The 13,387-nt window shown below is 51.1% G+C and overlaps 1 protein-coding gene across 1 annotated transcript in view; it reads left to right on the top strand.

Annotated features, from left to right (window-relative positions):
• GMDS (GDP-mannose 4,6-dehydratase) overlaps positions 1-13,387 on the top strand; it is a 391,193-nt gene that overhangs the window by 299,823 nt on the left and 77,983 nt on the right. The window contains exon 8 of the mRNA XM_049764893.1: positions 6,276-6,372. Coding sequence (XP_049620850.1) covers positions 6,276-6,372 — 97 coding nt within the window. The remainder of the gene's footprint in view (positions 1-6,275; positions 6,373-13,387) is intronic.

The following is a 13,387-nucleotide window of genomic DNA, read 5'->3' as shown; positions in this document are numbered from 1 at the left end:
TTCTTTCTCCAACAAGGACTCCCTGGCCTCCTCCATTCTTTCCAACACTCTGTGCCTTTCATCTGAGACATCCATCCTTCTGTGCAAGCATCCTCTTCATTTATTTTAAAGATAATTATTGGCTGCAATTTTTTTTCCTCTTCTGGATTCCTTTCTGCAAATCCACTTATACTGACCTCTGGAGGCCGGTGCCTGCCGGTTCTCCTTCTTCCTTCATCCTGGGTCCTTCCTCCTTCACCCTGTCTCCCGCCTTCCCTCCCTCCTCCATCTCTGCTCCAGCCTCGCCCTCCCTGATGGTCCCATCTCTGCAGCCCCATGCCTGTCTGTAGCCTTCCCTCCCAGCCACCATTTCCCTAATGCTCTTCTTGCTTCCTCTCTGCCTTGTCTCTGAGCTCGGGACCAGCAAGCAGGAGCAGCGTGGACCTTCTTCATTTTGGGGGTTGTTGTTTGCAACATCAACTTGTATGCTCCTCCTTCTGGTAACTGGTTCGGATCCAGGCATTTCTGAGGCTCCCAGTTCCAATCCACGTGTGACTCTGTCATTTGGTTCCTATCCATGCGTCACTGCGGTGTCTTTACTCTTCCCATGTCTCCCCGTGTTCGTGAGTCTCTGATCTTGTGTTGCTGAGACACTCTTTGGGCTCCTCATGAGCTGCGGGTAGGTGGTCCTAAAAAGTGGGAGATTTTAAGAGCTCAGGGTGGTCGGAGATCCCCGAACCCAGAGGAGAGGTCTCTCCCCGTGAGAAGAAGCCCCTTCCCGTAGGAGCTCTGGGGAGCCCTTCTATGGGGGTACCCCGCCTCTTCCGCACTGCAGGTGGGCATCACTCCTTTCTGGGGATTGACCACTCCTCCTCCCGCCCCCCCCCCCAGCTTCTAAATGTGGGGTCTCACCTCTCTTTCCTGTGCTTTCAGCCCTATGCTCAAAAAGAGGGGTTGAGGGAAGGAGCCAAAATGGAAACAACAATAGGCCGGAGAGATAGCACAGTGGTAGGGCGTTTCCTTTGGATGAAGCCAATCCAGGGTGGACGGTGGTTCGAATCCCGGCATCTCATATCATCCCCTGAGCCTTCCAAAAGCGATTTCTGAGCACAGAGCCAGGAGTAACCCCTGAGCGCCGCCCGGTGTGACCCAAACTTCCCTCTAAATGAAAGCAATCAGATGCTTCTTCCCAGAACCCAGCACATCACTGTGGGGGAAATTCCCATTGCTGGGGGACCTATGGCTTTTTCATCTGTACCCCAATAAAGGAGCTTTCCTGCGTGCTGAGAGCTTTGGACTTTGAGGGCACACACATGTGCGAACACACACACACACACACACACACACATGTCGAACCATAACAGACACCTAACCTGGCCTTACACACTTAGTGTAACTCTTGCTCCTGGTCAGCAGAGCTGAGGCCTCCCTGAGCCTCACTTAGACGGATCCTCTTCCCCTCTCCAGCTCCCCGCCACCCCCTCCGCTGGCCCAAGCTACTCGGATTCAGAACACGACTTGTTGGGACAAGCCAGCGTTCCCTCTTGCTGGTTAAGACAAGTGTTCCGTGAATCTGTGAGCCAGCATTTGCTGGCCCCGGCCCACAATGCTGCTCAAGGCCGAAAGGGGACCCAGCACCCATTTGAAAGTGCGTCCAGGCCAGCTCAGTTGTGTGCTGAGCCACTTCCTGGTTCTCGCTGGCGATTCGGGGATTAATCAGGGGTGGTCCGTGCCAGGCCCTCCAAAACCATCCGGAATACAAAGTACTCTCCATGCCCAGGCAGCTGGCAGGAGCTGCACCATCAGCGAGCCATGACCCAAGCACCAGACTGGCCTTCCTCAGGTCTGGCCCAGGTCCACGACCACCGTTGGCGGGTCCCAGAGGTCGGTTTCAGGCAGCCAGAATGGGTAGTTTTGGCAGGAAAGGCCAAGCGTTGTCAGGAATAGAAAGGAAGGAAGCACTTTCATTTCCATGAAGGTGCCGAGATGCCACTGGCTCTTCATGCCAAGCGGGTACGGCCACCAGCTGCCTGTAGACCGGACCTCTCCTGGGCCTTTGCCCACTGCCCTGAAGGATAGAAGAGGAGGAGGAGGGATGGGAGGAAAGGAAGAATGTAGAAGAGAGGCTCAGATCAGTCTGTGTCCATGATTTCTGGGCGCTTTCAACATACAGATTTGTGCCACCTATGCCATGCAACAGTTGTATGCCCACGTGGATGCCAGTGTCTGTGTGTGGGGTATGAAGTCAGCACAGTCCATACTAGGTCCGATCACCTGCCCAGCTACCTCTGGGGAAGGGAAAACAGCGTAATTATGAACAAGAAGAGCAATTATTTGGGAGTAGGGCATTTATTTGCCTTGTACACAGACAACCTGGGTTCAGTCACCAGCACCGCTCTTGAGTTTCTCTCCAGGGGGTGATCCTGGAGCACTGAGCCAGGAGTAAGCCCTGAGCACTGCCAAGTGTACCTCCCCTCAAAAAAAATAAAAATAAGGGCCCGGAGAGATAGCACAGCGGCACTTGCCGTGCAAGCAGCCAATCCAGGACCAAAGGTGGTTGGTTCGAATCCCGGTGTCCCATATGGTCCCCCGTGCCTGCCAGGAGCTATTTCTGAGCAGACAGCCAGGAGTAACTCCTGAGCACCGCCAGGTGTGACCCAAAAACCAATAAATAAATAAATAAATAAATAAATAAATAAATAAATAAATAAATAAATAAAAAATAAAAACCTAAAAGCAAAAAAAATTTTTTTTATTTTAGTTAACACTTTATTGGCTTTGGTTGCTTGTTTACCGAATTTTTTTCTCTTTACGCATTGAAAATGGGGGTCAAGAAAAAATTGAAATAGGGTCTCGAGAGACAGTGCAGCAGAGAGGGAGTTTGCCTGGCATGGAGCCAACACAGCTTCGACCCCCAATATCCCATAGGGTCCCCTGAGCCTGCCAGGAGTGATTCCTGATTGCAGAGCCAGGAGTAACCACTGAGGGGAAAAGTTTTTTAAAAAGAATTAAAATAGGAGATAAATTGCTTTTTAGGTACAGAAAGTCTCCCCAAAACAGAGCTCTCCTTTAAGCTGTTTACTTCAGAAGGTAGGTAGGTGGGACCGAAGCTATAGTACAGCGATAGGGTGTTTGCCTTGCACATGGCCGACCCGGGACAGACCCGGGTTTGATTCCTGGCATCCCATATGGTCCCCCTAGCCTGCCGGGAGCATTTTCTGAGCTCACAGCGAGGAATAACCCCTAAGCACTGCCAGGTATGGAAAAAAAAAAACCACCAACAACAACAAAAAGAAGGTATTTTTAATAAGGCCGGAGCAGTGGCACAGAAGTACGGTGTTTGCGTTGTATGCAGCTGACCTCGGATGGATCTGGGTTGGATCCCTGGCGTTCCATGTGGTTCCCCAAACCAGGAGCGTTTTCTGAGCGCGTATCCAGGAGTAACCCCCTGAGCATCACCAGGTGTAGCCCACAAACCAAAATAAGTAAAGAAATAAACAAATAAATAAATAGCTAACATTTTAGGGGCTAGAGAGAAAGGTTTACTTCATTGGTTTTGCAATGCAACCAGCCCAGATGCCCCTGACACCACATTCTTCCTCACCCCCAAGCTCTGCCAGGACTGATCTCTGAGCACAGAGCCAGGAGTAAGCACTGAACATTATCAGTGTGCCATCCAACCCCCTTTATTCATTATTCTTCCTCACTTAGATATTAGCCACGATTTGGTCTTGAACCCCCCCAAAAAAAGATGCAGGGTTCCTCAGTGTTTTAGCATATTGTGTTTTCTGTTGTTCTTTTTATTATTATTATTATTATTATTATTATTATTATTATTTATTTTGGGCCACACCCAGAGGCACTCGAGTTACTCCTGGCTTGCACCCAGAAATCGCTCCTGGCAGGCTCGGGGGAGTAATATGGGAAGCTGAGGATCAAACCCGGGTTTGTCCTGAATCTGCTTTGTACAAGGCAAACGTCTTACTGCTGTGCTATTTCTCCAGCCCCCTCTGTTGTTATTCTTAAGTACCCATATACCATTCCCAGGTGAATCTTCCAGAAACGCAGCAACCCTGTTGTTCTTTTTTTTTTTAGGATTTTTTTTTTTTTTTGGTTTTTGGGCCACACCCGGTGGTGTTCAGGGGTTACTCCTGGCTGTCTGCTCAGAAATAGCTCCTGGCAGGCACAGGGGACCATATGGGACACCGGGATTCGAACCAACCACCTTTCGTCCTGGATCGGCTGCTTGCAAGGCAAATGCCGCTGCTGTGCTATCTCTCCTCTGGGCCCTTTTTTTTTTTTTTTTAGTTTTTGGGTCACACCCGGCAGCGCTCAGGGGTTGCTCTGGCTCTACGCTCAGAAATCGCTCCTGGCAGGCTCGGGGGACCATATGGAATGCCGGGATTCAAATCACCATCTATCTTCATGCAAGACAAATGCTCTACTTCCATGCTATCTCTCTGTTCCCAACCCTGCCATTCTTGAGCTTCTCATCTACCAAGCCCGGCCTTATCCGTCCCGTCAACAGTATGAAATTGAGCCAGAAACAGAATTCCCCAAACACCCCCACTTTTGAATCAGTTCAGCGCTATGAGGTTGGGAAATGCCAGTTCTCTTAGTCTGTGCCAGTCACTGTGTTTCCAGTAAAAACCCTCCGGGCAAGCCTGGAGTGAGAGCACAGCAGGGAGGGCATTCGCCTTACACACGACTGACCTGGATTCAATCCCTCACATCCCATAGGGTCCCTAGAGCCTACCCAGAGTGATTCCTGAGCAAGGAGCCAGGAGTAAGCCCCGAGTTACAATTCTGCTGGGTGTGTCCCCAAAACAAACAAAACAAAACAAAACAAAACAAAAACACGCTCCTTTCTGAGAGCCGGGTTTCACATTGGCTCGCTGTGGAATGAGCCAATTCCGCTTGTTTATAAACTCATCGCGCCTCCAACAATGAAAGATTATCCTTTTCATGGTTCCCCAAAGAGCCAGCCGAGGACAGAACGCGCAGATGAACGGCTGCAAATATGGGAAGAAAGCTGCCGAGGCCAGTTTATGCCTCTTGGAGCCTGCCAGCTGCTCAGAACAGAGCTGTGATCAGCCCGGTCTGTCCCTGCTGGTCCCTGGGAGGGAGTAAACCCGTAGGATCCCGGCCCAGCAGCCAACGAGGAAAGTTCAGCTTCAGGACTGACCAAGCAAAGGAAAGTCTGGGAATAAACAGCAGAGCTTAGCGCCTTGTGGTTACTTGCTCCCTTGAAGAAAAACCTCTTCTGGCCCATAGGACTGGGCCTGTGTGCTGTGTTTTCTCTTGCTGGCAGTTGAATGAGAGACAGACAGACAGACAGACAGACAGACAGACAGACAGACAGACCCAAAGACTAGCACAACTTACACCCAAGTCTCACCCAACGCTTCGTTTTATGGGATCCCCAGTGGGAAACAGACTTGAAGCTCAGATGCGGATTCTGTGTTCTGAGTGGGGTGCACACCCATAACCCATTGTGGGACCCCTTTTCTGCTATTAGAGGGGGGTGTTGAAGGAAGAAGTATGTCCTGCTCATTATCTAAGTTCATATTCGCTGAGTCTCTGAAATATTTTAGTAATATTTTTATTTCACTCAGAAATATCATGTAATATAATATCTAGTATATGTGTTATTATATAACATATTAATTTATAAATTAATGATATTTGATATCATTATTTCATAATACCTCTGAATTTTTTTTTTTTTTTGGTTTCTTTTTGGGCCACACCCGGCGGTACTCAAGGGTTCCTCCTGGCTGTCTGCTCAGAAACAGCTCCTGGCAGGCACGGGGGACCCTATGGGACACCGGGATTCGAACCAACCACCTTTGGTCCTGGATCGGCTACTTGCAAGGCAAACACCGCTGTGTTATCTCTCCGGGTCCCACCTCTGAATATTTTAATAATATTCAGCCCAGGCTTTCTCTCTTTTCTGGTTTTGGGGTTACACCCGACGGTGCTCAGGGTTTCCTTGTAGCTCTACGCTCAGAAATTGCTCCTGGCAGGCTCGGGGGACCATATGGAATGCCGGAATTTGACCACCATCCTTCTGCATGCAAGGCAAATGCCTTAACTGCATGCTATCTCTCCGGCCTCCCCCCTTCTCTCTAAGGAAGCTCCCCAAGATTCCTCCCTCCTACCAATTTAAAATCCGACTTCAGGTTCTGCAGGTCCAACCTGCACAGACTTCAGGACACACACCCACCTATCAGGATTCCCCACGAGGGCCCTGAGTTCCACTGTCCCGTCCCAGCTGACTGTTTCTCTCCATCCAGGTGGGAAGGCAAGGCCGAGGCCGAGGTGGGCAGGTGCCAGGAGACCGGCAAAGTGCACGTGACCGTGGACCTCAAGTACTACCGGCCGACGGAGGTGGTAAGGAAGCACGGCCGCCCCCAGGGCCAACCCGGGGATGGAGGCCCACTCTGCCCATCGAGTGCCTGGGCAGGGACAGAAACCCCTGGGACATGTTGGGAGGCCTCTCCCAAAGCAGGGTGGCAGGCACGGACTCTGATCCATAGGCTGTTCTCCCCCACGAAATCCGCAGCACTGTGGGGGAGCAGGACAGAGTGTGGGAAGAAGGGGTGAGCACAGAAACCGGGGTCACTGGGCAGGGCTCAGCCCGCAGGCTCATCTCCTGTCTCAGCACCTTAGTCTGCGGTCCTGCATGTACTCACAAGTCTTGGATACACTCTCATATGTGTACAATGCAGTCGCACGTGCTCACACGTGTGTGTATGCATGCCCTGTATGTACTTGTGTGTGCCTAAACATGTGTGACATTCGCATACAGACTTGCATGGCACACGCGTGGTGCTTTCTCACCCATTTGCTCACATTTGCTCCCAGTGCAATCACACACATCAACTGACATACACTCACAGGGCTCTCACACCTGTGTGTTCGCTGGGCTTATGTGTCCTTACACACATACATGGCCATGTGAACCAGAGCAGTAGCAGGTCTGCTGTCATGTTTCTGAGAGCCGAGGAACTTTCTATCCTTTCTTCCTGGGCTTCCCTGGGTCACACAGCAGCCGCCCATCTGTTACGGGCCCACCCCAGGAGGTGGTCGAGATGTCAGTTCCATTCGAACGTCTCGTGTTCATTTGCGCGTATCTTTCTCCTCGGGACAAACATGGATTTTGGGGTCTATTTAGGGATATCCAGTGTTCCTCTGCCGTTTTCCAGCCGTGGCCCCGTTGGCCTTCTTTCCTCTGTGTGTGCCGCTCCCACCGTCCCATCCGTCACCAAGTATCGCCCATCCCCAAGTATCCCAGTTCCCATCACTGGTCCTGGTTGAAAACTCGCCGGTGGAAGCATGTGTCTGCCAAATGTGGGCTGGTTTGGACGCTGGATGGACTCTCAGTAAGGGGGGCGGGGGCCTCCACACCGCAGGAGGCGGGGTCACCACCCGCCTTCTACCAGCTTTTTCAGTGATAGCACAGGGGGGAGGGCATTTGTCTTACTCATGGATGATGCGGGTTTGATACCTGACATTCCGTAGAGTTCCCCGAGCCTGCCAGGAACGATTTCTGAGCACAGAGCCAGGAGTAACCCCTGAGCACCACCAGGTGTGACACACACACACACACACACACACACACACACACACACACACACATGAGAACTGTCACCTAGTGTCACCTTTAAAAATCCCCTCACTGGGGGCCAGAGAGATAGCATGGAGGTAAGGCATTTTCCTTTCATGTAGAAGGTCATCGGTTCGAATCCCAGCGTCCCATATGGTCCTCTGTGCCTGCCAGGAGAAATTTCTGAGCACGGAGCCAGGAAAAACCCCTGAGCACTGTCTGGTGTGATCCAAAACACACACACACACACACACACACACACACACACACACACACTTCCCCTCACTGGGTCAGGCTGCAGAGCCATTGTGAGCCGACAGACACCACCTGGATATGACCTGGCATCCAACCTGATGCCAGCATCTTGCTCATGGGCCCCAGGAGCCAAAGTTCCTCAGCCTCCCCACAAAAAAATAAAAAATTTAGGGGCCAGAGCAGTGGCACAAGAGGGAAGGCATCTGCCTTGCCCGTACTAGCCTAGGACGGACCACGGTTCGATGCCCTAGCATCCCATATGGTCCTCGAAGCCAGGAGCAATTTATGAGCGCATAGCCAGGAGTAATCCCTGAGTTGACTGGGTGTGGCCCAAAACCAAAAAAAAAGTAAAATAAAATAAAAAAATAAAACACTTTAAAGTATTTGGTTTCACACTTGCAAAATTAAGGGTAGGAACTTCATTTCCAGACCCACAAAGGGGGTTGAGGGACATGAGGCAAGCAAGGCTCAGGATTCCAGCGGCCAGGCCACCCCATTCAACAAAGACTCCTGGGTAATGGCCCTGGGCATGGTAGGCAGAGGGCGTACCTCCTTCTGGGGACCTCAGATACCAGGGGTCAGTCCCCTGCTGACTTAACAGACACTGTCCTGGGGCCACCCCTAGGCTCCTCCCACCACCTCCATGTCCTGTTTTGTTCCAGAGAGGCCACCTAGATGTAATTCTCATTCATGGCCCCCATGACATAAACCCTAAATGGTGTAGGAGCAGACAGAACCCTGAAAACCCCAAATTCTCAGCCCTTCTCACAGACTTAGAGATGTCCTTTCTTTCTCCCCACACTCACCTTCCAGAGCCAGGACGTAACTCCAGCAAGATTTATTTGTCTGTCTGTCCTCTCTGAGCTGCCAGACACTTAGGACAGGAGAATAAGTATTTGCCCAGAAAGAAAAGAACAGCACAGATGGCACCATCCCTCTTTCCAGTAGCCCAATACAGCCCCCCCAAACTGTTTCTATCACTCCTACCTCCTGCCTCTGTAGCAACGTGAAAAATTCTTACACTCTCGGGGCCCCAAAGAGATAGCACAATGGCGTTTGCCTTGCAAGCAGCCAATCCAGGACCAAAGGTGGTTGGTTCGAATCCCGATGTCCCATATGATCCCCCGTGCCTGCCAGGAGCTATTTCTGAGCAAACAGCCAGGAGTAACCCCTGAGCATTGCCGGGTGTGGCCCAAAAACCAAAAAAAAAAGAAAAAGAAAAAGAAAAATTCTTACTCTCCCAGCGAAGGACCCTGCTGTCCAACCAAGAGCTGATCAGAACTGTGTCTCCTGGCGGTCATTGCTACATACATGTCTAAATATCTGTGACTCCTTCCAGTGAGTTGAGCTTGGCTTATGGGGGCATGACCCTGGGGACTTGGAATTAGATCCCCCTTTGTCCCGAATCCCAGTGACACTGAGGCTTCCGTGCTGCAGGGAGGCAGCGTCACCCTCCCCAGGTCATCTATGGCCATCGGACCACTGTATGAGCACTAGAGAGAGTTGAGCGGCCATGTGAGCCCGGGCTGATGAGGCAGAGCTCCAGAACCCGCAATTATCGGCTGTGGGGGCCTGAGGGCAGTTACTTTCTGTCTCGGGGCCCTCAATCCTGAGATGAATGGGATTAAAAGGGGATTAATAAAATGACTTCTTTCAAAGAATCATTGCACGATGAACTGAACCAGTTATGCAAAACGCTTCTTAGAACGGCACCTGGGCTGAACGCTTACGCTGCGGGTCATTTCATATCTTCGCTTATCTGAGAAGTTAGCAAATTCGGGGAGACCACAGATAAACAAGACACACACAGCCAGCTCCCCCCCCCACACACACACCTCCCGGAAAGGGCAGATCTTCAGGTGTAGGTGAATGACCTTTGGAACAAGAATTAAATCTTAGGAATTAAGCAACTAGTTGAAAAAGAGAGGCAGAGAGAACCGATAATATGCTTTTCAGGCTCTAGCAAACTTTCATGTGGATTTAGCTTTTTCTCTTCTTTTTTATCCTTTCTTCCTGAAAAAGTCAACAACTATTAAACAGTCCCTAAATCTCCGCTAAGTCTGAGCTGATGGATGGGCCCCTCTCACTGTATTTCACATCACCACCAAGATATATTATTATTTTTGCTGGAGACCTTTTGACTTAAAAAACTTCACTGGGCAGGAGGGGGATTAACAAGGAACCGCCCTCTTAGGACCAAATTGTGTCCCCTCTCCCCCGCCAAATGGTCAATCCACTTAAAAAAATCTGTTTTTTTTTTCTTTTTACAGAAACAAACCACCAGACCCTCCCCATTTTTTGACCCCCTACAGAGCACCAGAGCAAATGGCATGAGGGCCCCTTCACAGGCCACCACCGAAATTGCGTTTTGTCATTTTGTTGTTGATGAGAATATCTCCACTCAATTCTGAGGAATTAGCACAGATTCTGCTTTTCTTGGGTTGAGCATTTGCCTTTTCACATCTAATGCTGTGGTGGAAGCTTGTTTTTATTACTTGGTAGATGTGTCACTCCCCGCATACAAATTCTTTCTCTTTCTTTTTCTTTCTTTCTTCCTTCCTTTCTTTCTTTCTTTCTTTCTTTCTTTCTTTCTTTCTTTCTTTCTTTCTTTCTTTCTTTCTTTCTTTCTTCCTTCCTTCCTTCCTTCCTTCCTTCCTTCCTTCCTTCCTTTCTTTCTTTCTTTCTTTCTTTCTCTTTCTTTCTCTCTCCCTTCCTTCCTTCCTTCCTTCCTTCCTTTCTTTCTTTCTTTCTTTCTTTCTTTCTTTCTTTCTTTCTTTCTTTCTTTCTTTCTTTCTTTCTTTCTTTCTTTCTTTCTTCTTTCTTTCTATCTTTCTCTTTCTTCTTTCTTTCTCTCTCTCTCTTTTTTCTTTTCTTTCCTTTTCTTTTTTATTTCTTTCTTAGCTGAGTCAAAAATTTTTACCCCAGGACCAGAATGATAGTATAGTGGGGTTAGGTGCTTAACTTGCCAACTTGGTTTCCATCCCTGGCATCCCATTTGGTCCCCTGAGCCCACCAGGAATGATTCCTGAATGGAGAGCCAGGAGTGACCACTGAGCACCGCTGGATGTGCCCCCCCCAAAAAAAATTTCACCCCAAGAAGACCCAGACTTGAAAGCTGGGCCCAGCCGCACCTTCCAGCTAAGACCATGTGTCAGTGTCTGACCCCATCATGGCCTGTTTGCTAGTGACCCTCTGGCTCTCCCCACTCTGCCCAATCCCCTATCAGTGACAAAGTCAATGGCCACTACTTGCTGGCCCTCTCATCACCTGTTTGCTATCTCGTTCAATAAAACACTTCCCAAGCCACAGGGATTCGATCCTAGGTGGGGCCATGGGTGCATCTCTGGGGGAACTTTCAACTCCCTGTGCTGGCCTGAGGCCAACATTGGCCCCCCAGCTCCCCCTTCCCCTTCTCACCTCCTCCAGGGAACTGGACCTTGGGGCCTTCTGCAACTCTGCGCCCAGCCTGTCCCAATGTACCCCTTTTCACCCCACCCACACACACCTCCTGGGCCCATCCTGCCCATCCCGCCTTGTCCCTGCATTCCTCTTCCCAGGGGGTCAGGACACAGAGGTAGTGAAGGGATGGCCCGGTCCACCACCCACTACATCCATCTTCCTCATTGCCCACTCTCGTCCATCCAGTTGACATGGGCTGTGCCTCAACATCACGTGATGCTCTGCACAGGGCCTGTGCTTCTGGATCTCTGAATAACGCTCAGCACTCCTCTTAGGTTCCTCCACCCTCTGACCTCCCTGGCCTCTGCCCTCTGACCATCCTATTCTCCTCCCTCTGACCACCCTATTCTACTCCCTCTGATCTCCCTGTCCTCTTCCCTTTGACCTCCTGCCCTCTGGCCTCCTCATCCTCCTACTTCTGATTTCCCTGTCCTCATCTGACTTCCCAGTCCTCCTCCCTGTTACCTCTCTGTCCTCCTTCCTCTGACCACCTTGCCCTCTGACCTCCCCATCCTCCTCCATCTGACCTTCCACTCCTCCTGCCTCTGACCTCCCTGACCTTTCCTAAGCATCAGTGCCATCATGTTACATGCCACCCCCAGTGGGTTGACTTAGCCTGTTGGTTGTGCTGGGCCCCCCAGCCTGGCCACTCTTATCCCCTCCTGGGTGTCAAACTACCAGCTCAGACTTGTCAGATCTCAGTCGATTCCCCAGTGACCCACTGGACATTCTCTCTCTCTCTCTCTCTCTCTCTCTCTCTCTCTCTCTCTCTCTCTCTCTCTCTCTCTCTCTCTCTCTCTCTCTCACACACACACACACACACACACACACACACATACACACGCACACCCGTGCACACATCCACACACAATTTGCAGACCCTGGGCCACCCCCAAGTCTCCCCAGTCCCCTTTGCTTTCCTGGCTTTGCCCCTCAGAGAATCTCCCCAATAATGAGCAGGAAGGAGGGGACAGGCCATGGCCCAGCTGGGCAATAGAAGATGGCTCTGGCCAGGGGGGCATATGGGCCGCTGGAGCGGGAGTGGATTCTTGGAGAGAGGCAGGACTCGGGCTCCCTAGACACAAGGTGAGCCTGACCCTTACCCAGGCCCAAAGGACAGCCCCCTGGTTTTAGCCAGAAGGGCATGAAACCCCAGAACACGCCCTCAGGGGCAATTATGTGGGTTCAGTGAGCAGAGAGAGGTGCTAGCCTTGTGCCCCAGTCCCGAGCATGTTTTGGGCACCTTGAGAGAGGAAGGCACCCTGAGAATCCCCATCATCGGGCCTGGCAGCTGGTCCTGGGGCTTCAGAGGCAGCAGAGACCTAATTTCAGGGGTGGGGGTGTCCCTAAACCGGTGGCCCCCACGCCTCAGAGCCCTGGGAGATGAAAGGGCCCTTAAGTACAGTGCTCTGCCTGCATTAGTGCTTTTATTACTGCCCTTATTATTAATTACCAGTAGATCACACACCCAGGAGATGAACCAGCTATCAGGGGGCCTCAGATAGGGGCCCTGGGGCTCAGCCCCTTGAGGCATTTCCTCCTTTCGCAGTTCACCCCAGGCCAAGTGGGAGCAGGTAAGGTTCTGGGGTGCCTCGCCTAGCCAGCTCTGGGCTCCTTGGGCCAGTCGAAGAAATGAAGTACAACAGGCAGGGCATTCCCTTGCTTACTGGTCCCAGAGAAGTGGGTTTTCAGGACCCCGGGAGTCCCACCAGCTTCTTCCCTCTGTCTGCAGAATTCGGGTCCTTTTGGCTTTTGTCTCGATGATTCGCATCTAGAGCTACCGGTCACTGTTGTGGTCCCGTTTATGTCCTAGATGCGACACCATGCCCAAGACTGCCCACCCCGACATTCCCTGTTTTGCCTTCATTCTCTTCCGTTTGGTCCCCATTTCTCTCGATACCCCCAGGGCTGTGAGATGAGGCATTTATTTGTGTCCAATCAGGTTTTTGTCTCTCTCCTTCCACTTATGCTCTGAAGACATTTGCTGGACCCTCTTATGTCCTGCCCAGGTGCCGCACCTTTGGGACCCACTGTTCACTGGGGGCACTGGGTTGTCTCCAGACTAAGACTGCTGTGCCAGTGCGG

The sequence above is a fragment of the Suncus etruscus genome, chromosome 18, assembly GCF_024139225.1.
Source record: "Suncus etruscus isolate mSunEtr1 chromosome 18, mSunEtr1.pri.cur, whole genome shotgun sequence".
NCBI lineage: Eukaryota > Metazoa > Chordata > Mammalia > Eulipotyphla > Soricidae > Suncus > Suncus etruscus.
The sequence above is the reverse complement of the archived record's forward strand: the minus strand, read 5'-3'. Positions and strand labels throughout refer to the sequence as shown.